At 35.3% G+C, this 25,585-nt stretch overlaps 1 protein-coding gene across 3 annotated transcripts in view; it reads left to right on the top strand.

Moving 5' to 3' along the window:
- Window positions 1-25,585, top strand: part of LOC150090805 (telomerase protein component 1-like) — an 827,340-nt gene that overhangs the window by 297,830 nt on the left and 503,925 nt on the right. For all 3 annotated transcript variants that reach the window (XM_090372947.1, XM_090372938.1, XM_090372956.1), the window contains exons 18-19: window positions 6,277-6,453; window positions 14,720-14,896. In XM_090372947.1, coding sequence (XP_090229073.1) covers window positions 6,277-6,453; window positions 14,720-14,896 — 354 coding nt within the window. The remainder of the gene's footprint in view (window positions 1-6,276; window positions 6,454-14,719; window positions 14,897-25,585) is intronic.

Raw genomic sequence — 25,585 nt, 5'->3', positions numbered from 1 at the left:
ACGGTTGTAATGAGAGGTTCTTTAGGCACTTCAGATCACAACTTGGTGACTGTCTCTTCTCCAATGGAGCCTTTATCTCATGGCTATTCCCAACCTCATGTTGTTTGGCATTACAAGAATGCAAAATGGGATGACCTGCGAGATTTCTTTTCTTCTTTTCCTTGGTCAGATTACTGTTTCAAAACTTCTGATACCAACGTTTGCTTAGATTGTGTCAGTGAAATTATTCTTGCAGGAATGGAATCCTTTATCCAACACTCCACTTTAAAATCTCGTCTTTTATCTAAACCTTGGTTTTCCCATAAATGTGCTAAGGCTGTTCGAGAGAAGAACGTTGCATATCGTAATTGGCTTGTTTCTAATTCTTCGGTTTCATTTTCTGCCTACACCAAAGCTTGCAACAATTATAAAGCAGTCCAAACTAGAGTTTGAACAGGCTAAGAGTAGAAAACTTGCTTCTTGCCCTAATGGTAGCCGAGCATTCTGATCTCTTGCCAAAGCTATTGGCCGCAACTTTTGCCCATCTCTGCTCCCACCTCTGTCCAAACCAGATGGTTCTGTTATCACTTCAGCCAAGGATAAAGCTGACCTGTAAGCATGCCATTTTTTTTTCCAACTCATGCAGTAATGATCTTGGTAAAACACCTCCCACAATTCCCAACACGCTCCATTCAATGCCTCCTGTGGTCTTCCGTTAAAAGGATGTCAGAAGGATTTTGACGAATCTTGATGCTAAGAAAGCTCCGGGTTCTGATGGTATTTCTCCACTTGTTCTCAAAACCTGTGCTCCTGAACTTACTCCTATTCTTTGCCGCCTTTTTTCACTTTCTTATTCCAAAGGTGTTTTTCCTTCTGCTTGGAAATTTGCTCATTTCCAGCCAGTCCCTAAAAAGGGTGACAAATCCCTCCCATCCAATTATCGTCCCATTGCAATTACTTCTACTCTTTCTAAAGTAATGGAGAAATCAATTAACTGCCAACTCTTAAACTACCTAGAAACCTTCCATCTGATCAACGATCGCCAGTATGGATTCCGTCAGTGTCAATCCACTGGTGATATTCTGGCTTATGTTACCCATTTATGGACTAATTCAATGGAAAGGTTCGGTGAAACACAAGTAGTTACTCTCGACATCTCAAAGGCTTTCAATCGTGTTTGGCATAAAGATCTTCTAAACACGCTTCCATCTTAGGGTTTGCCAACTGTTTTTAGTAATTGGTTATCCAGTTTTCTCTCTGATCGCTGAATCACTGCTGATAATCAGATCAGCAATGATTCTTCATGCATTAAGAATCTGCATATAAAGGAACCACTAGGTGGCAGCGATCACAGTGTACTGATGTGGGATTTACTCAAAGATGTAACTACCATCAAGAGTAAAGGAAAAGGTTTTTGCTTTTGTAAAGGTGACTACAGTGGTCTCAGAGTTTTTTAAATTCAATACAGTGGGAACAACTGATGATGTTAGCAACAGCAAATTCTAAATGGGTTGCATTCAACTAATTAATCTTGGAAGCTACTAGGCTTTTCATGCCACCTAAGAAATATTGTTCAAGGTTTAGGCCTAAATGGATGTCAGATGAACGAAGGAGACTTGTGGCAGAGAAGAAAAATGCATGGGATGCACATAAATTCTCAGGAGACACAGATGCCCATTTTAGATAGAAGATAGTCTGTAATCAAATCACAAAGGATGCTAGGCAAGCAAAGGCAGATTACAAGAAATCTTTGGCAAAGGATGCAAAGAAAAACAGCTAAGACTTCTTTACTTATGTAAACACTAGAAGGAAAGGGATGAATCAGGTTGGGCCACTTGACATAGATCGTTTGACTATTGATAATCATGCCCATGTAGCTGATAAACTGAATGAATATTTTGCATCTACATTCACACATGAGGAAATCTGTAGGGAAATGAAAGCCAAGAAGCTTATCAAACTCTGGCAGGGAGCTAAATGATTTTGTAATAACTGAGAGCAAAGTTTTGGAGAAATTGTTGAAATTAAACATAAGGAAGGCACCTGGGGTGGATGAGATCTATCCAGTTATATTAAAGGAAGCAGCAAAGGAAGTAAACAAACCTTTAGCCATTATTATGAAAGCTTTCTTGAACTCAGGGGAGGTCCTCATGGACTGGAAATGTGAAAATGTGTCCCCAATTCACAAAGGGGGATCGAAGGGTGACACGGGTAATTACAAACCTGTTAGTTTAACTTCTCCAGGGAAAATAATGGAGTCACTAGTTAAAGAAGCAATGCAGGATCATCTAGACAAGACTGCAGTTATAGTTCAGACATAGCATGGGTTTGTTAAGGGGAAGTGTTGTCTGACAAATTTGATTGGATACTCTGATGTGGTCACAAAGGAACTGGATGCAAAAAATAATTTTGATATCATATACTTGGATTTTAGGAAAGCTTTTGATACTGTTGCACATGGAAGACTACTGTACAAATTGGTTCAGTATGGCATTAGGGGCAAGTTGCTACAATGGATAAAAGAATGATTGAGTGGTAATCAATGGACACTGCTCGTCATGGACTAATGTTATTAGTGGATTCCTCCAGTGTTCGGTGTTGTGCCCATTGTTGATTTTCTGTATTTATCAATGATGTTGATGAAGGTATATCAGGGTTAATGTCTAAGTTTGCAGACAATATGAATGTTGGCAGGGTTGTTAATGACAGTAATTATGTTACACTACCGCAACAGGAAATGGAAATGTTGAGCAGATTTGCTGAGAGGTGGCAACTGAAGTTTAACATTGAGAAATGTAAAGTACTGTATATGGGTAGCAGTATCCCAAGAGTATCATACCAACTGGGTGGTACTACCCTTAGGGTAGAGGAGAATGAAAGGGACCTGGCAGTAATTGTGCAGTCAGATATGAAGTTTTCTGAGCAGTGCAGAGAGGCTGCAAAAGTAGCTCATGGTGTTTTGTCAATGATATACAGGAATTTTGCTAGCTGGGATAAGGAGGTGATTGTCCCCTTGCATAAGGCAGTGGTCAGGCCACACCTTGTGTACTGCATGCAGGTCTAGAGGCCTCATTTTAGGAAAGATATTGGATGTTGAGCTGCTGTAACAAGTACAGAGAAGGGCAACGAGATTGGTGAGTGGAACAAAGGGTTGCTTTTATGAAGAAAGGCTCAAGTTCTATAAATTGCAGCGTCTTGAGACTAGGCACCTGCAAGGTTATCTGATCAAGTTGTATAAGACCTTGAATGGTTTGAGAAATCTCAATGTTGATGGGATTATTCCTCTTGCCCAGTTTAATCGCCTGAGGGAACATAAATTCAAATTGAGGAAAAACAAAAACAGTTGAAGAATAGAAGTGCGGAAATTTGCCTTTAGCCAATGTGTGGTTGATTGCTGGAACAAACTTCCATCTGTTACTGTAGTAGTTAGCAGCTTAAATAAATTCAAGACAGAACTAGACAAACATTTGGAGTGAATTGATTAGTGAAATGGGAAGGTTTTAACTTGTTATTAAATATTGTATCAACAAAACATACAGGTAGCAGTTATTTTGGCAGTGATATATCTGTTAGCATGCTTTAATATCCCTTTTGCATTCAAATCTTATAATCACATTTTTGGCTTTCTCCTGTATTTATGAGAAAGATTATATTTTGTTTCTCACAGGTTTTTTGTGTAATCCCAGTAAAGTGATTATGCATCACCAACTATTTTAACAAACTTATATTAATAAATGGTGATAAATTGAAAATAATACAAAATAAAAGTCACAGAGGTAATTTATTAAATATGTAAAAATTATAATGCTTGAAAAGCAACTCAGAATAATGCAAAACAAGCAAAATATACTATTGAAATATACATCTAGGACAAAAGTTAGTCTTAACATTCACTGATTTGATGGGTAGCATTGGATATTCTGTCATAGTCTACTCCAGAAAAACCAGTCAGCAATGAATTGCAAATAATATATTTGAGTTCCCCATATATCTGATTGGTCCCCTTGAAGCCTGTATTTGAACTGCTTAATATATTGCAAAGCTGAAATACTGATACAATGTATGTATTAATAGTCTCCAGTGGTATGTGAGAAAAGCAGCAGCCAAGTTCCTCATGGATTATTCTTGCTTACCACTGATGACTGCTTATTTAAAGACTTGTGTAAAATCATGATAGTATTTTGTGCAATCTTTGGATATTGTATTACTGTTTATATAAACAATTAAATGCGATACATCAATAAAACATTAATTTGCCCACCTTATGGGATTGTTTAAATGTCCTAAATGTCATTGTATTAATTGTAGGATGGATTAGTCTTTTCATTGACTATTTCATAGTTGTGTAGGGAACTTTATCTTAACAGTTATTACACCAAAGATTATTAATGTTATCCTTGAAAAGATATATGGATTAGAATTAGTATTAGCCATTATAGCATTATTGTTATATTATCAGAAGAGATTAAGATGTATACAATATTAGAATAGTTTGTAATTTTTCATACATTTCTTATTTCGGTTTCTTGTGAAATGTACTTAATAAAAGAAGTGGAAGATCTCTGAAAACATTATACTGCTTCTGGCAGGAGTAACGAATAAACATTATTTTCATATTGGCATAACATTAATTTAGTTAATAAATTATCATTATTTATTAGTATTAGCCATATTGTGCAAAGAAGCCTTTAGCTTTTTCTGCACTGGCCAAAAAAAAAAAAAAAAAAAAGTTGAAAATAATAATAGATAAATAATGAAATTAATTAAACTACCTATTTGACTCCCTCCTCAAGTAGATGTCCATCCTTCTGACCTTTAGATTTCCCAAGCTGTCAGCCTCCACAGCCCATGAAGGTAACTTATTCCAGTAATTAACAACTCACTGGCTAAAAGAAAACTTACTGAAATCCATTCTAAATCCCCCCCCCCATGATTTGAATTTATGGAGTCTGTTTCTGGAATCATTTATAACAGTAAAAATTCCACCCTCATTCATATTCATTTTACTTTCACCTCTCCTCTCAGATTCTCATACACCTCAATCAAGTCTCCTCTAAGGTGTTAAGTTTCTAAACTCTGTAGCTCACTTACTGAATTTTCCCTCATATCATACCGATGTACTTTAGCAATCTCACCAGGTGCATTGCCTGTTTCTGGACCCTTTCAATGGTTTTTAGGTGTGGTGTCCATACTTGAACACAGTATTCCAAGAGTTGTCTTACAATTGCTTTATACAGTGGGATTATGCCTCCCTACCTCTACAAACAAATATGCCTTCTTGCCACCTGTCTACACTGCTCAGAAAAATTTTGCCTCACCATATCATAACTTGGACATGGAGTTCTCTTTCCCAAATCCCTTTCTTCATCTATTGTTTTCAGTTCAATTCCACCAAATGTTTAAGTTAATTTGGGATTGATATTACTCAAGTGTAATAGCATGCATTTTTCTGCATCGAAATATGTAGCTGTCATCACTGTTTTGACCATCCCTAAGTCCATATAAGTTGTCCTGAAAAAGCATGGCCTAGTGCTGATTTTTGAATCATTAACTACTGTATTGATTTTGACATCTGCGAACTGTTATCTGTTACAGCCTGTTGAAAAAATCAGTACAAGCTTATTAAAATTTAATACTGGATGCAACCTAATTAATTGGTTTTCTTTTCGAAAATATAGTTTCAGTATATAGTTTTCATATGTTCTCATCAAATAGTAAATTAGACATAAAGCAAAATCTAGTTTCCCATTTGATTCACCTTATCAGGATACTTACTGTTATGCTACCTCTGTACAATGAATAGATCTAAATTGTTTCAAATATAAAAGTAATTCTTTGCTCTAATAAGTGACCCATTCTTAACTATAGCATATCAAAGTAGGTGCGCCACTGAATTATTAGGTTTTCCAACTGCTTTTTATGGAACTGCAAAAATAATGTATCATTCTGAAAATTGTCAATAGCAGTAACATAGGCATTAAAAAGAGATTCCTATAAAAGTTATGAAGCTGTTGGTTTTATATGTGTATATTATAGAATAGATATAAATATAGGTTTAAATAAAGGCAATACTCCAAAACAGAAAATTTGGGGGGGGGATTTACAACACAGTAGTGGTTTCCCACTGGTATGAGTAACCACTCTGTAATTCCTTATCAAGTTCATAATGATTGTAAAATTTTTATGCTTACTTATTGAAATTTATTCAATGTTTATTATGTGATTTTTTTTTTTTTTTTTTTTTTTTCTTTTTAAATATACCACAATTTCTTCTTATTTTGTTTATTTTTACTTTAGGTTTTTGGCTGAAAGAAGTGATTATGGACAGTTGTTACGTGTGGAAAATATTGATGAGCGCTACGACTTAAAGCAAGTCAATAGCAGGCAAAAAGATAAAACAAGCATGCAGAAGCAATTAATTTCAAATGATGATGAGAAGAAGCTGGTTTTACTGCAACCACAAGCTTTGACGGAGTATGTTGTCAGTGTTTTTTTTTTTTTTAATATTTAGAGACAGTTAATGATTGAATTAATAGAGTATTTCTTTAGTTTAACTAGCGAAAATTTGCAATTTTCTGATTCTCCTATATTAGATGTACGAAAGAAAATGCACACATAAATCTTTAAATTTAAGACTTGATACATGGCTTTTTACATCTTCAGAATTTATATTTCACCAAGAAAAACATAACATAATTTTGTTACACATATTTATCCTAATAAAAGTGCAATAAAATGCAAGAAAATCTCTCTCTCATTTATTGTCTTCATCTTTCCTAATTATCAAATATCTTCTTTTTTATGCTGTTTACTATTTTATGAAATTCTTAACTGGTCCTACAGTTATTGTTGTTCATTCTGCTACGTTTTCCTCAAATGGACTCTGCCTAGCCATCTATGAGTATTTTTAATTGTTAATATTTTCCAACCTTAGAATTAAAAAATATTACAAATATAGATTTAAATTTTTCCTTAAAGTATCTGGTGAGGTAAAAATAAATCAAGCTCTTAAATTATTACAGCTCCTTTAGCTTGATTAAAATACAACAAAAAGAAGTGGCTTGTATAAAAAAAGCTTAAGCAATTTTGTCTTAAATGTCTCAAAAGACAGCTAATCGTGGAAGTGACTGTAGAATAATTCTGTCAAATAATATGGTCCATTTAAAGAGGCATTCGTGAGTCTTAAAGATCTGCATTTTTTCCTTCTCTGCTACAATGTTAAGATACAAAAGATATTATCTTGTTCTGTATGATTGCAATATTAATTATGATTTAAACATGAAGAGTTACAAAGATTTACTTTAAGTATTAAGTATGATTTTAAAGTGTAAAACAATAAATTTTAAACAAAAATACCTGATATTGATAAAGTGGGCTCTGTGTACAACTCTTTTCATAGCTGGACCAGGGTTTGTCTGCCAGGGGCAAAAGTTGATGACATTATAGGGCAGTTATCATCTTTTAAGAGCACAAAATATTGTTGATATTGTTGTACACGTTGGCACTAATAACCTTAAGAGTAAGAGATCTGCAGATTTACTTAAAAAGTACAGGTCAAAACTCGGAAAAAAGTCACGAGTTAAGATTAAATTTGAAAGTGTCTGCAATTCTGCCCAGACACGATAGGAGGGAATATATGATGAGAGAATTGTCAATCAATTCGGCCCTGGAGAGATTGGGGAACACTCGCAGGGTAGAATTTTTTCAGCGTGGTCTGTGCCTGCTAACAGGAGAGACTGCTTCTACAGGGATGGGATACAGTTAAATAGAAAGGGTACAAGAATATTTGTTGATTCTATCGAGGCAGTGTTAGGTGTGTCAGAAAACTGCTAGATTGTGGGATTCGCAGACTAAAAGATTAACGGTAGCCACAGGCAAAGGTGAAATTGATTCTTGCACTGCTTCTATTATAATGTGCAGCAGTCTAAGAGAGCAAGTCGCTGGGGACTTCAAGAATTTACTTGTTCTATGATGGAAAACCATCATGGAACAAGTAAATACATGGGCTCTGTTAGGATAACTAAGAGAAAGAACAAGTCCATGTATACTTGTATGTAAACTAATACTAGAAGTATAGTAAATAAAATTGCTGAATTTAAAGTGCTGATCAAGACATAAAAAAAAGGCAGTTATTGTTGGGATATCCGAGACATGGTGTCACACAGATATAGGCAGTGCAGAATTGCAAAAAGTGCAGAAAGGACAGACAGGGTAGGAAGGCAGGAGGGGGTTATCCTGTCAGTTAAGAAACATAAAATCTAAAGAAGTGCATCCAGTTAACACGGGTGGACAGTGCACGGGTGGGTTAACACGGGTGGGTTGAGTCTGTTTGGTGTGACAAAAACACTGAGAAAGGGAAAATGAGAGTAGGAGTATGTTATAGGCCTAATGACTCTGATGAGTATAATGAACAGTTGTGCAGAGAAATAGAATGGACCAGTAAATCAGAATGTCTTGTAATGGGGGTTTTAACTTTCCTGATATGGGCTGACAAATGGCAACTGAAATTTAACATTGACAAATGCAAAGTACTCCATATGGGTAACAGTAAGCCAGGAGAAATGTACCAACTGTGTGGTACTACACTCAGGGAGGTGGAGAATGAAAAATACCTGGGGGTAATTGTGCAGTCAGATATGAAGTTCTTTGAGCAGTGCAGATGGGCTGCTTCAGCAGGTTATGGAGTTTTGTCAGTGATATATAGGAATTTTGCTAGCAGAGACAAGGAGGTGATTATCCCTTTGTATAAAGCAATGGTCAGGCCACACCTTGAGTACTAGATACAGGTCTGGAGGCCTCATTTTAGGAATGATGTGGGGTTGCTAGATGAGTACAGAAAAGGTCAACAAGATCGGTGAGAGGAACGACGGGGTGTGCTTACAATGAAAAGCTTAAGTTCTGTAAGTTGCAGCATCTGGAGACTAGGTACCTGCGAGGTGATCTGATCAAGGTGTATAAGGCCTTGAATGGTTTGAGCAGGCTCAATGCTGATGGGATAATTCCGCTTGCTCAGATTAAGAACCTGAGGGAGTATAGATTCAAATTGAGGAAAGACAATTGTAGAATAGATGTGCGGAAGTTTGCCTTTAGCCAGTGGGTAGTTGATTGCTGGAACAGACTTCCATCTGTCATTGTAGAAGTTGATAGCTTAAATAAATTTCAGGCTGAAGCAGACAAACATTTGGAGTGACTGGATGGATGAAATGGGAATGGTTTTTTTTTTTTTTTTTTGGCTGATGCTGTATAAGCTTGCTTTCTTGCATCATATGCCTCAACTAATGCTAAATGCTAACTTGCACAATTCAGTAAAGGGATCATGTGTCTTGTTAAATAAGCTGTCAGCACAGATATTACACAGATCTTTGAACTCTGAAGTGCATTTAAAAAATTCTAACTTTGGGGAGGTTTTCTTTGCAATTAATATGTGCACCAAATTAACGGTATTGTTATTTTGATAACCATTTCAAAATAACTAACTAAATGGGATTTATAAGGTCATTATTGTACTCAGATATTCAAAACCTGTACAAGGATTTCGAATGAATACAGCTTCACTTTTATCAGTTTAAGTATCATGTTTAAGCTACTTAGATAATAAAAAGTGTGTTATTCAATCTGTATACCGCCATTTGAAGAATTTACTTGAAAATAAATATTTTTATCATCTATATGGATCAGGAGGGTTGTCCCAGCTCCGCACAGTGTGATCTTGAGGTCATATTTATATAATGGAGAAAAGAAGTGGGTCAAGAGAAGATTCCTGTGAGATTCCATCATTTTCCAGACAACTCTTAACCTCTAATCACAAATAAACCTGGAGATTTACTTAAGATCCATATCCCTACTCTGTAATGCCATAATCCAAAATTCATAAAAATTTTGTCTGTTGATCCAGTTTCAACCCCAACACTTTTTAGCTCCTTTGTATTCTTCAACCTCTGTCTATGTATTGTAACATAGTGTATCCGAGCATCAAAATAAAATCTCTTTCCACCCATTGTCTGATACCTTTCTATTTATCTATTGAAATAGGAAATATGTATAAGATCAGTGGTTAAGGTTATGGGATTATATTTTGAAAATTGTGTGCATCTCCATGTTCAATTTCAGTCTTTGGGGATATTTTGGATCTCCAGTGATGATGGTGGGTGAAAATTTTGGGTTCGTGTCCACATTATTTTGTCACCATTGCTATTATATGGAATTATGAACATACGTAATATACCTATTCAACTACATATAATAGCATTATTTTAGAGTTAATCAATGGAAGCTGTTTTCAGTTGGGCATCTTGTGAAATAATCATCAGATTAGAAAAACAAATTTCAGTGGCATGCCTTGATTAGAAATGGATAAGTTGATATGTTTGTGATAGTTCTTAAGTTCCATATTTTGTACAGTTACACATCTTGTTAACATCTAGTGAGAGCATGTTGCACAGAGCGATTGTATGGATTGTATTAGCTGGAAAGAAGTGTTAGACACAGTCAAGTTTATTAAGCTTAGAATGCCATTGGGTGTTACAGATGCAATGTCCTTCCTTCTCCTTGTAGGTCTGTCAGAACCCTGGAGATATCATGGGTGTCAGCTCCCTCGTTATGAGTTGCAACAATTTAGTAAGGCTCCTAGTAACAACAAGATACACTGATGAGCCAAAACATTATGACCAGCGAGTTGTTATGCAAATCGAAGCAACTGCAAGTGAACTACAGAGCATTCGTGGGTTGGGAAACGATATAAAAAAACACCTGATACTGAGCTCTGTTAATCAGTGTTACTCTTGTTCTTCAGATGGGAAAGGCAGCAGGCTTAAGTGAGTTTGACAAAGGCCAAATTGTAATGGCCAGATGACTGGGTCAGAGCACATCTGAAATGGCACGGCTGGTGAGATGCTCACAGTCAGCTGTGGTTAGTACCTACCAAAAGTGGTCCGAGGAGGGAAAACCCATGAACTGCCAGCAAGGTGTTGGATGACCACGGCTCATTGATGCTCGAGGTGAGAGAAGGCTCTCCCAGACAGTATGTGGCAACAGAAGGGCGACTGTGGCACAACTTGCCGGTAATTGGAATGCTGGTGATGGGGAGTAATGTATCACAACACACAGTACATCTAACCCTGCTGAAAATGGGGCTGCGTAGCCGCAGGCTGCACCGAGTGCCCATGCTAACTACGGTTCACCGGCAACAGCGCCTACAATGGGCACGCAAGCATCGAAACTGGACCTTGAGTGATTGAAAGAAGGTCATCTGGTCCGATGAATCATGTTTCCTGTTGCCCCACGTGGACGGCCGGGTATGTGTGCGTCGTTTACCTGGGGAAGTAATGGTGCCTGGATGCACTGTGGAACAAAAACAAGCCATTGGCGGCAGTGTCATGCTTTGGGCGATGTTCTGCTAAGGTACCCTGGGTTCAGTCATCCATGTGCCGGGCACTCTGATGTCTATCACCTACCTAAATACCATTGCTGACCAGATACACCCTTTCATGGCAATGGTCTTCCCCTCTAGTGGTGCCATCTTTCAGCAGGATAATGCACCATGCCACATCACTCGGATTGTTCGAGACTGGTTCTCGGAACATGAGGAAGACTTCCAGGTATTGCCCTGGCCTCCAAATTCCCCAGACATCAATCTCATCGAGCATCTGTGGTTTGTGTTGGAACAGCAACTCCAATCTGCAGCGACTCAACCATGAACCTTACAGGAGTTAAAGGATCTGCTGGTTACATGTTGGGACCAGATACCATAAGACACATTGAGAAATCTTGTAGCGTCCATCTCTCACCGGGTACGAGCTGTTTTGGCTGCACTTGGAAGACGAACATCATATTTGGTAGGTGGTCATAATGTTTTGACTCATCGGTGTATTTTCAAGGAATGACATGCAGGTTAGCTAGCCGGTTTGTTTGTTTGGTGTAAGGTTTTAGACTCATTAGTGACTTAGGCCATATTGCACCATATTATGTCTGTAAATTTTATGTGTTCTGTGGTTGATTTGCTGCTTGCTGAACGAAGGAGGTGTTACCATTTATTTAAAACTCAGCTCAATCATGATAACTGTTTCAGGATTACTGTTATCCCATCAGGCAAGAGGTGGCCTTGATAGTTAATACATGCCTATCTACACAACATATCAAGTTTAAGTTAGCATCCAAATGACGTGTGGCAGAAAAACTTCCATATAAACACAAAAAAAGTGCATATATATATATATATATATATATATTTATAATTATTGATAAAAAAGTAAAGAAAGTTAAAACGACAGTAACTGTAACTAATATGTAAATAATATTTATGAGTCAATGCAGTTGCAAGCAATCATGCAATGCACCCATAATGTATATAATATTAATGATAATACAAAGAACCATTAGAATAAGAAAATAAATCCAACAATAATACCATCAGGGACCTAAGATAACGCAAAAAAAAAAAAAAAAAAATATATTATCGCTTTTTACTGACAATCTAGATGACTTCAACTGGGGCCAACCACCCAGAATGAAGGCAAAAAACAACAAGCGGTTCTCTGTTTCTGTGATGATCAATATATGCTAAGTAATTTAAATCTAAACCAAATATAAACCAGTATAAAAACTATTTCTTATCTATACCACTATTTTTCGCCTTTATGGAGTTCAGGTTCTATTATTCCTACTCCTTTAGTTTTTCTTCTTACTATCTGCATGTTTCTCTATGCGTTAATTTAATTATTTATTTTTACCGTATCCATCACATAGGGGGCACCACATATTATTTTGATGACTATTACATTATGTCCTAGATACGGTCAATATGTAGTATGTATTATATATTTAATCTTATTTTAATCATTAAATTACGTTCTCTGTCGGGTCAACGATGATTAATATATGCTTATATTTATATTTTACTTATATTTCTTACCTTTGATTCTAATATTTCTAAATTTTCTTAACTTTTATTATCATCTTTCGATTTATTTATATTCGATTTACTTTCGGCCTATACTGGTTTATATTTGGTTTAGATTTAAATTACTTAGCATATATTGATCATCACAGAAACAGAGAACCGCTTGTTGTTTTTTGCCTTCATTCTGGATGGTTGGCCCCAGGTGAAGTCATCTAGATTGTCAGTAAAAAGCGATAATAATTTTTTTTTTTTTTTTTGCGTTATCTTAGGTCCCTGATGGTATTATTGTTGGATTTATTTTCTTATTCTAATGGTTCTTTGTATTATCATTAATATATATATATATATAGAATTAACCCCTAATACCAGGCTGCATTTACTACATGTATCACAGTCATAAAGGTAGCAGGGGTATATGTATCTCTGTATTGTTTTTGTTTTTAGTAACTCTTTTTCTGAAATTTTGGTGCATGAACATTTTTTACTGTTCTAATTTAATTTTGCTGTGTAAGAAAGAATATCTGTTAATATGCACCCCAAAATTACTTTTCAGATATACCACAACAAAATAATTGGTCCTACATGTGGATGGATATTTCACACTAGTTCTTGGATATGTTTTATAGAAAATTATAGTGATAAATTAGCTGCAGTAAAAGTTATGATCTGTAAAGTGAAAAAAGTTGAAACATTTCTGCTTTTTTTTAGTTTAATATGCAAACAACTTTCATATTTCAAATGTACATAGTTCACCACCTCTCTTCTGTTTGTTTCATACTTCTTTTAGTTGTGTGAAAAACTATTTTTTTTTTTATTTCATTAAAGACAAAGTTGAAAACATAGACTTACTTGAAAAGTTGACTTATTTGGAGTTGGCATATGCAATTTCTCTGAAGGACTTCAATGTCATATCAATAAAGAAACAGAAGATTACAGTTTAGAGGTTACACCCACATTAAATATGTATATGTTTGATAAATGCAAAATATTTTTGTAATGATTCTTTTATAATGACATACATAAAACAGACTTATTTTATATGGCTACTCATTTATAATGTCAAATGTTTCTGCTCTACTATAAATGTCAATAGAAAACTTCATGACCACAGTACATTGCATGAAAATTTGAAATAGTATACACTGCTCAAAGAATTGTTTTTCATAAATGTGATGGTAACATTATATTTGTTAGGTGTGTATTTTATCTGAGAACAAAAATTCAAGGAAAATTATCAATTAAGAGCCACTAATTCAAGCTGACAAAAAAAAGGTGTGTGTGTTAAAGAGAACTTTTGGTCCATGCTCTGTTGAGTAACAGGAAATTAAAAAAGTGCATGCTACTCATATTGGATTGCTTTTTTGAAAACCTTAGTGTTATTAGATTTTCTTTGATGTGTATTTTATATGGGAATAGAAGTTCAGGGCAAATTCTGTTGACAGCTGTAATTTATACTCCCCAAAATTAGTGTCAAATAGAAAACTGCACCCACTTTACATTGCCTTCAAAAAAGTGAATGTTAATCATAATGAATTGTGTTTTTGAAAAACATATTATGGTAAATAGTATTGTTAATTAGGAAAAAAAAAATAGAAATTTCTTAAATACTAGCACTATTGAGTTTTTAAAATTGGAGTTACTTTGACCCTGCACAGTAATGGACATAACAATAAGTGGTGATGAGTTTTGTGAGTTAATTATTAACAGGAACAACTTGGTTCTGTTATGATGCAACAGTACATAATTTGCAGTTAATTACTGGTATATAATTGCTGTTATTCAGGTCATTTTAAAATTTTATCATAGTCACATCTATATTGTGTTGTTTATTTTTACTATTAGATGGAAAAGTGTGCATGTCTTTATATCTTCAACTTTTAAAGATATGCATGGAGAGCGAGATTTATTGGTACGCTATGTGTTTCCTGAACTTAGAGCCCGATCCCGTATGCTGTTTGTTAATGTTCACGAAGTTGATCTTCGCTGGGGTATAACTGAGACAGAGTCTTCTAGTCAAAGGTTTGTGAAACAAAATTAGTTATTTAATTTATTCTTCATGTAAAAATCTGGTTAATTGATACACCAGCATTCTCATGTATTAGCCATATGTTGCAAGAAAGCCCCATTCTCTTGCTGCACCAGCCAAAAAAGAAAAATAAATAAAAAAAAATAAAATAAATAAATAAATTACCTGTGTTTCTCTCCCCATGTAAGTTCCCTCCTCATTTAACTGCAATTTGACTTTCCCTTAGCCATCAGCCTCAACTACCCATGGAGGTATTATTTTAGCAATTAACAACTAACTGGCTGAAAGAAAACCTCCTGTAATCCAGTTTAACCCTCTTCCTGTGTAATCTGCATATATGAAATCATTTATAACTGTGAAAATTTTGCCTTCATTCATCTTAAAATCTATTCTCAGATCCTTATAAATCTCAACCTGGTCCCCTCAAAAGTGTTTACTTACTAAGCTCTATAGCCCACATATTTGAAGTCTTTTCTCATATGCATGCTGCCTTTTCCCAGATCTTACCATCTGATTGCTTGTCTTTGGATAATTTTAAGAATGTCTTTTTTTTTTTTTTTTAGATAAGACTGCACTTTGACACAGTATTCCAAGTGCAATCTTACGATTGCCTTATACAGTAGGATTATGACCTCCCTATCTCTACATACAAATATTCCATAAATCAATTCTAGGATACCATACACCCTCCTTTCTGCCTGTCTAATACTAGAGAGAAAACTTCATGTCTGCCTGTATCATAACCACCTGCCCCCAATGCGTTTCTTTCTCTACTGTTTTTAATTCAACCCCACCAAATGTGAAAGTTATTTTGGGTAGCTATTCACCATGTCTAAGAATTTGTATTCTGCAGCATTAAAACATAACTGCCACTTCCCTGACCATCCTTGAAGCTTATCCAAGTTGTCCTGAAAGAGTTATGCTTGGAACTGATCATTAACCACTCTCTCAGTCTTGACAACATCTACAAATTTTGACATCACACCTATGCCTTCATCATGTTATTTAAGAAAATCAGAAACAACACAGTCACACCCCCTCTGCTTCTTGCCTTACAAATACTCATATTCTACTTCCTACCTTACAACTACTCTAGAGATCCTACTTGTCTTTAAGCTCAAAACACAGCCTCTCTTTGCCCTGAAGGTCTTTTACCTGTAACGTTTGATGCAAAGTAACTGCCCAGCTAACTGCCCAGCTCATCAGCAACAGCAGCTGGGTTATCTAATAAGACTTTCTCACAGTTGTTATGCGTGATTCAATCTGATTTGTTCTTTACTTCTTTTTCTATTCTGAAAGCTTTGCTTGTTTACTTTATTTACCTTATTTACTTGAATATGAGTTTTTTTTTTTATCATTTGAATGTCTGAAAAACATAGTTCCTTTTGTGCTCAGGATATATAAAATACATGAATATATAAGAAAAGGTAAAGTAAGAAGTAAAGGTAGAGTAATGAAGTAAGAAATAGTCCAACATTCATGCAACTAATATATATTATATTTTTTTTCTCTGAATTCTTTTTGTTCATGCCTGAACAAATATATAAATATAAAAAAATTATATTGCTCCCTCTTTTTATGTGAAGACTTCTAATCAACCTAACACATGCTTGTTGACTTAATACGCAGCACAGTAATAGCTTTAAATATTAACGCATTATATAAATAATAATAATAATAATAAACTATCTTCAAGATCATTGAGGAACCAGCAGCAAGGACTTATGCCACTATTTCCTAGTGTTGCTTAATTGTGAGAAATAACACAGAAAAAAATAGATTAATAATTATAAACTGTGGGAGACTGGTCATGATAGGGGCATTACAGATTTATTGTCTTCTTTTTTTCTAAACTAGAAGGTACCGGTTCTTTAAACCTACAAATAATGCTTAAGTGGTCTGTCCACCAGTTCAATAGATGCCCTCTGTCTGTGTTTTCTTTTGGTAGTCTATTTTGTGGCATTCTTAATGTGTCCTTTCCAGTTGTTTTTATATGGTCAAATTTTATCAACAGTGTTCTTTGTTTTTAGATTTTTACCTATATTTTCATTTCTTTGTTTGTCTGTCCATGGGAATCCTAATAATAGTCATAGAAATCTCATATATTTTGCCTTTACTTTTTAGACGTACACTTTTTCTAAACCCATGTTTCATTTCTTTTACATATGCTGAAGAGCCTAATGAATGCCAGATAACTAATGTTGATATAAAACATTGCCCTGTGTGGGTGAAGAAAAACAATATTTAATACAACAATAATGCTTGAATGAACTTACAGTGAACAGAACTATTTTTATTTTGAATTAGAAAATGAGCAAATAACTTCAAACAACTGAATTTGAATTGAACAAATTTTGGTAACATGCCATAATGTTAAGAAACTGACTTTCAGCTCTTCATCAATGGCACAAATCAAACAAAAAATGTGAAAAGTCCACTTACATGATGTTTAGCTTCTAGACACGACAGAAGCTCACATGCATCTATGCCCATTGTTCTTAAGTATTGAAGCACCTGAGAACTAAGGGAACTCTGCCATTCTCATTTTTATTAGGTTTATTTTAAGTATTTTTTAGCCATTTGAAGTTTAAAGATTTTGAAACATGCATGATATTACAAGATAATGCTGTCGTGTCATATCATGTTCTAGTGTTTTTACAAATTTAACCGATGTGCTTCTTTATATTTATGTATTTAATTTCTTCACTTTTATTCATTTTTTCTACATTAAATATGCTAAAATAAAATAAGTACTGTTAAATGTAAAAATAAGTGCTTATTCTTTTCATGTTTTACTTTCAGTGCTCTCTTCTGCCATATAAAATATATGAAGGCAAATTGGAAAGTAGTCTCCAGTGTTAATTTAAAATCTAGGTTTTTTTTATAGAGATGTAATTGTGAACATCTAATGAATGCTGTGTGACAAATTAGGAGAAACTGATCAGATTGACTGTATATAGTAGTTATGTATTAGAAATGGCCAATCACATAGACATGTACACAGAAGAAGAGTGAGCATTTATCCATTTCTTATAGGCTAAAAACACAAGAAATTATAATTGTATATGGTGAAGCAACATCAGAAAAAAATATTAATAAGTGGTGTCGAATGTTTAAAAGGAGAAGTAATTGGTAGGATGGCAAGTAGCTTGGGTAACTGTGAATGTTGCTGCTGTTATTATTGCTAAAACTGAGCATATCATTAAAGAGATCACCTTATAACTGTAAAAGACAGTCACTAAATATTGTTCACCACAGCCATTGAAAAACAGGTTTCATTAATAGCTATAAAATACATACATAATGGACTGTTGCACTACTGATTGACTAAATGTCATGCTACAATCTGACATGCACACTTTATTGGTCAAGGCCACTACTAAGAAGTTGCCTGTCTCATTTCTTTTCAAGCTCTCACATATATGATATGAGCTAAAGTGAAGTATACCAAAAATTAATGTTTATTACAAATCATTGTAATACCTTAAAAGGGAAAAAACTAATAAAGAATCATATTCTGCATTACCTATATGACAGATCTTACATTCAGTCTGAAGATTCGTAAATATTCTGTAAGTCAGCGATTGTATAAATTGTTCAGCGACATGTTTGCTGTCTTAAGCTGCCAATGGCTTAAGGAACAGGATCATTTAGACTGCCTCACAGAAAAATTCCAAGTGCTGAGAGGACTAGACAGAGGAATACGGGAAATCTGTATTCCTCTGCCTTATTTTCAAAATTATTTCTCAGGCATTGTTGTGTGGCAATATGGAGAGTCTTGCCATACTATTGAAACCATTAGCTATGAAAAGCCGAGCTATAAGATCAGAAAAGTCATCTGAGGTTGCAAAGTGACTCATTTCATGTTCTTACTAATGTTCATTCACTGTTAAGTCCCCTGGCTTTGATTTAAATCCTGTCAGGTATCCCTCAATTCATAGGTAATTTATTTCTTTGTAGTAGGAAAATTTATCTTTTTTATGGATCATGTATTACACTGCAGTGGTAATATCAATGTTGGCTTTTGTGTAACACCTTATCCAAAATCTTCTTTGTTCTTGTTAATGGTAATGATGTGTTGTCCTTCTACAACTACATTTAGAAATGTCTTTGTTTGTTCTGATAGCTCAGTATCCATCACAGTGGTTAATGTTAGCATTAGCATTAGTAGAGGCATACCATGCAAGAAAGCAAGCTTATGCAGCATCAGCCAAAAAAAAAAAAAAACCCTCCTATTTCACCCCTCTATTCGTTCCAAATGCCTGTCCTGCTCAGCCTTAAATTTATTTAGGCTATCAACTTCCACAACAAAAGATGGAAGTCTGTTCCACCAATCAACCACCCGCTGGCTAAAGGAAAATTTCCGCACATCTATTCTACAACTGTCTTTCCTCAATTTGAATCTATGCCCCCTCAGGTTCTTAATCTGAGCAAGAGGAAGAATCCCATCAGCATTCAGCTTGCTCAACCCATTCAAGGCCTTATACACCTCAATCAGATCACCTCACAGGTGCTTACTCTCCAGGTGCTGCAATTTGCAGAGAACTTAAGCCTTTCTTGGTAAGAGCACCCGTTCGTTCCCCTCACCAATCTTGTTGCCCTTCTTTGTACTTGTTCTAGCAACTTTACATCCTTCCTAAAATGAGGCCTCCAGACTTGTACCAGTACTCTAGGTGTGGCTTGACCATTGCCTTGTATAACAGGATAATCACCTCACTGTCCCTGCTAGAAAAATTCCTATATATCATTGACAAGACTCCATGACCTGCCCTGGCAGCCCGTCTGCACTGCTCAGCAAACTTCATATTTGACTGCACAACTATCCCCAGGTCTTTTTCACTTCCACAAGTGTAGTACCACACAGTTGGTATGTTTCTCTTGGATTATTGCTACCCATATGCAGTACTTTGCATTTTTCAATGTTAAACTTCAGTTGCCACTTCTCAACCCATTTTCCCAACCTATCTAGATCCAGTTGGAGTAGCATACTGTTTTTATTGTCATTAACAACCCTGCCAACCGTTGTTTTATCTGCAAACTTGGACATTAATCCTGATATACCTTCATCAATATCATTGACGAATACACAAGAATGTGTATTCATGAATTGATGAATATGTTGCTGCATAATATACAATCTGTCTTATAAAATTTCAACACTCTCTTTGAATCAGTTTTGAAAATGATTCTGAAATGCAGTGGTTGTTATTTCTAGGCCAGGTCTATGTCATTGCTGTTTTCAATGTGGCCAAAATTAATGCTATACAGTAAAAAGTGTCCTTGAGCAACAAATTATGTTGAAATTCAATGTAATACTTGTTATAATGTGCATATATTTTTTGTATATAGTCAAGTGCATTTTTGTTATAAGTCAGGCATAATTACAGTAAACTGTTTGGACTACTAGCATGCAACTACAACAGAAGGATAATGTGATTATGTTAAATATGAATGAGAAGACTGCTAATCTTAGTTATAATAGTCTAAAATATGAAGGTTTTGTTGACCCACACAAGCATATAATATAGAAACATGGATATTGTTGAAAAGTAATAATTAAGGGAGGTAATGTCTTGCAGATTTAAGTTTAGTCTCAGTGCTAAAAATAGATTAAACTTAAAGCAAATACATTCTTATTTGTTTCATTTCTGCTTGAAACTGTCATACAAATATGAAATACCTATTGAAGCAATCAATATGTGGATTGCACTTTCTAACGAAAGTATTAAGAAAGCTTTTGAACAGGTGAATCAGTGCCATAATAATAGTAGTAGTAAGGATTATAGTTTTTTTTTTAAATATTAAGTTGCTTTAAAAACTTTGTAATAACTCCAGCTGACAAGGCACTGATTAATTACAGCATTGTATGTTAAAAAAATTATCATAAAATGCTTAATAATGAATTATGTAACAGCACTACATACCTGAAAATAGAAAATAATCCAAATAGCATTACCAAAAGGTTGCTTGAACTGCAGGAAAAAATTAAGTATCAAAATAATAACAATAAATTGCCATTCATATATTTATACCTAAATTTCATAAAACTCCAGTAGTGCTTAGGTTTATTACTTAATGTAGGAACAGCTACATAAAAGTACCTAGGAAATACTTGAAAAATTAATAAAAATAATCATTGATAATTTAGGCAATACCAAATTTATTAATAATAATATCCCTCTGTTGATAGCAATAAATTCACTGGGTAATATGTCCAGTATTTGCATATATGACTTATTTACCAGCCTATTAACAACTTATTAACAACCTATTTACCAGTTTGGTGAAACACAAGCAGTTGCCCTTGACATCTCAAAGGCTTTTGATTGTGTTTGGCATAAAGGTCTTCTAAACAAGCTTCCATCTTATGGCTTGCCAACTGTTTTTTGTAATTGGTTATCCAGTTTTCTCTCTGATTGCTCACTGAGGGTGACGGTAAATGGTTCTCTGTCTTCTAACTTCTCCACTAATGCTGGTGTCCCCCAAGGTTCAGTTCTTTCCCCCACTCTTTTCCTCTTGTATATTAATGACCTTCTTCCATTGATTGGAAATCCTATCCATAGTTTTGCCGATGATAGCACATTGCATTCTACTTTCCATTTTGAGAAACCTTGCCGTGCACCCAATCAGTTTAACTTCTTGAAAATCTGCTACCACTTCCTTAAATGCCGATCTTCAGGTAATTCTCCAGTGGGGCAAAGACAAGTTAGTTGATTTCAACCCTTCTAAAACTCAGTCTTGTCTTATATCTCGCAAAAAGGATTCTTCTGCTCCTATGCTTATCTTTAGTGACACTCCGATTTATAGGCAAAATGATATATCTCTTTTGAGAATTATCCTGACTTCTATCTCTCTTGGCACAAGTACATTACAAATATTGCTTCCTCTGCATCTAAAAAACTTGGTTTTCTCTTTCTCTCTCAGCGTTACTTTTCTTCCAAACAGCTGTTCGCTCTGTACAAATCGCAAATCATCCTTACCATGGAATATTGTTCTCACATCTGGGGTGGTGCCCCCAAAACCTCTCTAAGGCTTCTAGATTCCATTCAGAAGAGGGCAGTTAGGTTAATTAATGACTCCTCTCTAACAGAGTCTCCCCACTCGCTGTCTCATAGACGTACTGTTTCTGCTGCATACCTTTTCTACTGATACTTCCATGGGCACTGTTCTTCTGAATTGGTTTCTGTAATTCCCGCTCGTGCTCTCTCTCTCTTTAAAAACAGTCTGAACACATGCCACCACCATCCAACATCCATTTACTGTCCAACTTCAAAAACTCACAGAACCAACTTTTCATCTTCCTTGTTTATTTATTCAACTGCCATTTTTTGGAACAACCTTCCCTCATACGTATTTCCTGAAAATTACAGTCTAAATGCAGTTCAAGTCTAATGGCAACAAATATCTTCTTTCGTCTTCTCAACCTCCAACCCATGCACTGTACTAAGGACTATAGGTTCTAATACCTCTCGTGTTTGGGGTTTTTCATAAATAAAAAAAATAAAAAAAATTCATGATAATTTTAAAGTTTGTTATGGATCATTACTACAGTTAGTTTCCAAAGGTTTTTAAAATGTATCAAGGCATATTGGTCTGGACCATTACAGTTATATCTTTTTAATAGTTGCATTCATAGTGGTTGTTCTTTATTCATTTAAAATTAGCCCTCCCTAATATTTAGTATAATAATTATTATAACTTTTTATATCTATGTATAATGCCACCACATCATAAGCTACTTCTTGATCTTTCATATTTAGGCTGGCATAAGATACACAGAAAGAGGTAGTGGTTCCACTAATTACTTTTTATTTATGCATTGATAGGTGTTGATCCCCATTGAGTGTCTATCAATGTGTAAGGACGTAATTAATTTTTTATATAGTTATATATTTTATTGTAATATATGTATAAATTTGATTTTTTTTTTTTTTTTTTTTTTTTGCCTATTTAATATATGCATAGATTCATGTCCTTACTTATCACAGTTCAAAAACATTACCATCAATTATATCTTTGTTACTAATTGTTGTTATATATATATAGTATATTACTACTATATATATATATATATATATATATATATATAGTAGTAATATACTACTTTTTGACCTTTTGTGGCGATGGGAAATTGTGGGAGTGAAGTTTAAAAATATGTAATTAATGATATTGAAATTTCGCAAGATTATTTAATTAAAAAACCTTTTGAGCCTACAGGCCAGTAAGGCCTGTAGGCTCAAAAGGTATATTTAGGGTATCTTTCATCAGGATTATAGGGTATATTTCATCAACTCCTGGAGTTGATGAAATATACCCTATAATCTTAAGGGAGGCGGCAAGTGAGTGCATTGAACCATTGAGGCTAATTATGCGAGCATCACTAGACTCTTAGGAGATTCTCTTGGAATGGAAAAAGTGCCACTGTATCTCTCATACATAAGGGTGGTTCTAAGAGTGAAGTGGGAAATTATCGACCTGTCAGTCTGACTTTAGTGGTAGAGAAAATCATGGAGGCAATGATCAAAGGTGGAATTCAGGATCATTTGGATAGAATTGAAATTCTCATGGATACTCAGCATGGTTTTGTAAAGGGAAAATCATGTTTAACAAATCTGGTTCGCTATTTTTAATGGGTCACTCATGAGCTGGATTTAGGGAATAATTTCAACATTGTTTATTTAGATTTCAGCAAAGCTTTTGACTCAGTCCCACATTAGCGGTTGCTTTATAAGCTAGAACAGGTTGGAATCACTGGGAAAATCCTTAGATGGATATCAGGATGGCTTCAGAGCAGGAGGCAGAGGGTTGTGATAAATGGCTATTCCTCAGATTGGGTTGATGTAAGAAGTGGGGTTCCCCAAGGATCAGTATTAGGACCACTGTTGTTTTTAATTTTCATAAACGACATTGATGAAGGGATAGAGGGCATGATGTCTAAATTTGCAGATGATGCTAAAATTGGTAGAGTAGTTAATGATCACTGTCAAGCTGAGCTTCTTCAGAGAGACCTAGATAGACTTCAGGAATAGTCAAAAAGATGGCAGCTATGCTTTAATCCAACACAGTGTAAGGTATTACACCTGGGAAACAGTAATCCCAAAATAACTTATTCACCTGGTGGAGTCAACTAAATCCAGTACTGGGCCATGGTGTCCTATTGATGATCTATCGAACTTTTGCAAGTAGAGACGTGATAATCCCATTATATAAGGCTTTTGTTAGACCACACTTGGAATGCTGTGTTCAAGTATGGAGACCGCACCTAAAGAAAGGCATCGAGCTTCTTGAAAGGGTGCAAAGACGGGTAACTCGCCTGGTGAGATTGGAAAAATGACGTCCTTATGAAGAAAGACTTCGAATATGTGGGTTGCAGAGTTTGGAAACTAGACACCTTAGAGGAGATTTGATTGAGGTGTTTAAGGCTCTGAGAGGCATCAGTAAAATGAATGAGGACAAAATTTTCAAGATTATAAATGATGCTAGAACTAGGGGACATAAATTCAAGTTACGGGGGGGTGGGGGAGATGTTTAGATTGGACTACAGGAAGTTTTATTTTAGCCAGCGAGTTATAAATTACTGGAGTAAGTTGCCTACATGGGTGGTAGAGGCTGACAGTTTGGGGAAATTCAAAGGTCATCTGGATAGTAACTTCGGGTGAGGGAAACGCATAGGATGATAGGTTTAATTTCCCTTCCTTTTATTAATTATTAGTTTTTTTTTTTTTTTTTTTTTTGTGGTGCAGCATAAGCCATAGGCTTTCTTGCACCATGCGGCCATTACTAAAACTATAGTAGTAATATACAACTGTTAAGAAGCAAAATAAGCAGAAAAGGAAAATAACAAAAGTTATCGTATGTCTAATGCTCCAAAATGTGCAGTGCACCAGTAAAGGAAGAAAAAGGATATAAATAATGTGTGGTTTGTAAAATAAATAAAAGTGTCTGTGAAAATGGAAATGAAAAGTACACACACAGTGCCTGCACTAAGAGAAGTTTAAAGGATAGTCAAAAGTGGAAGTTAAGTAGTGGATCTAGATAATTTGGGCAGATGGGCTAAGTAGCAACTGAAGTTTAACCTTGACAAATGCAAAGTACTGCATATGGATAGAAGTAACCCCAGAGAAACGTACCAACTGTGTGGTACTATGCTTGAAGTGGAAGAAAACGAAAAAGACCTGGGAGTAATTGTGCAATCAGATATGAAGTTTTCTGAGCAATGCAGACAGGCTGCCAGGACAGGTCATGCGGTTTTGTCAATGATATATAGGAATTTTGCTAGCAGGGAGAAGGAGGTGATTGTCCCTCTGTATAAGGCAATGGTCAGGCCACGCCTTGAGTACTGCGTACAGGTCTGGAGGCCTCATTTTAGGAAGGATGTAGATTTATTTGAGCGTGTACAGAAAAGGGCAACAAGATTGGTGAGTGGAATGAAGGGATCCTCTTACCAAGAGAGGCTTAAGTTCTGCAAATTGCAGTGGCTGGAGACTAGGCACCTGCGCCGTGATCTGATTGAGGTGTATAAGGCCTTGAATGGGTTGAGCACGCTGAATTCTGATGGGATCCTTCCACTTGTTCAGATTACGAACCTAAGGGGCATAAATTCAAATTAAGAAAAGACAGATGTAGAATAGATGTGCGGAAATTTGCCTTTAGCCAGCGGATGGTTAATTGCTGGAACAAAC

The sequence above is a fragment of the Mastigoproctus giganteus genome, chromosome 1, assembly GCF_048544385.1.
Source record: "Mastigoproctus giganteus isolate SK-2022 chromosome 1, ASM4854438v1, whole genome shotgun sequence".
Lineage (NCBI taxonomy): Eukaryota > Metazoa > Arthropoda > Arachnida > Uropygi > Thelyphonidae > Mastigoproctus > Mastigoproctus giganteus.
The sequence above is the reverse complement of the archived record's forward strand: the minus strand, read 5'-3'. Positions and strand labels throughout refer to the sequence as shown.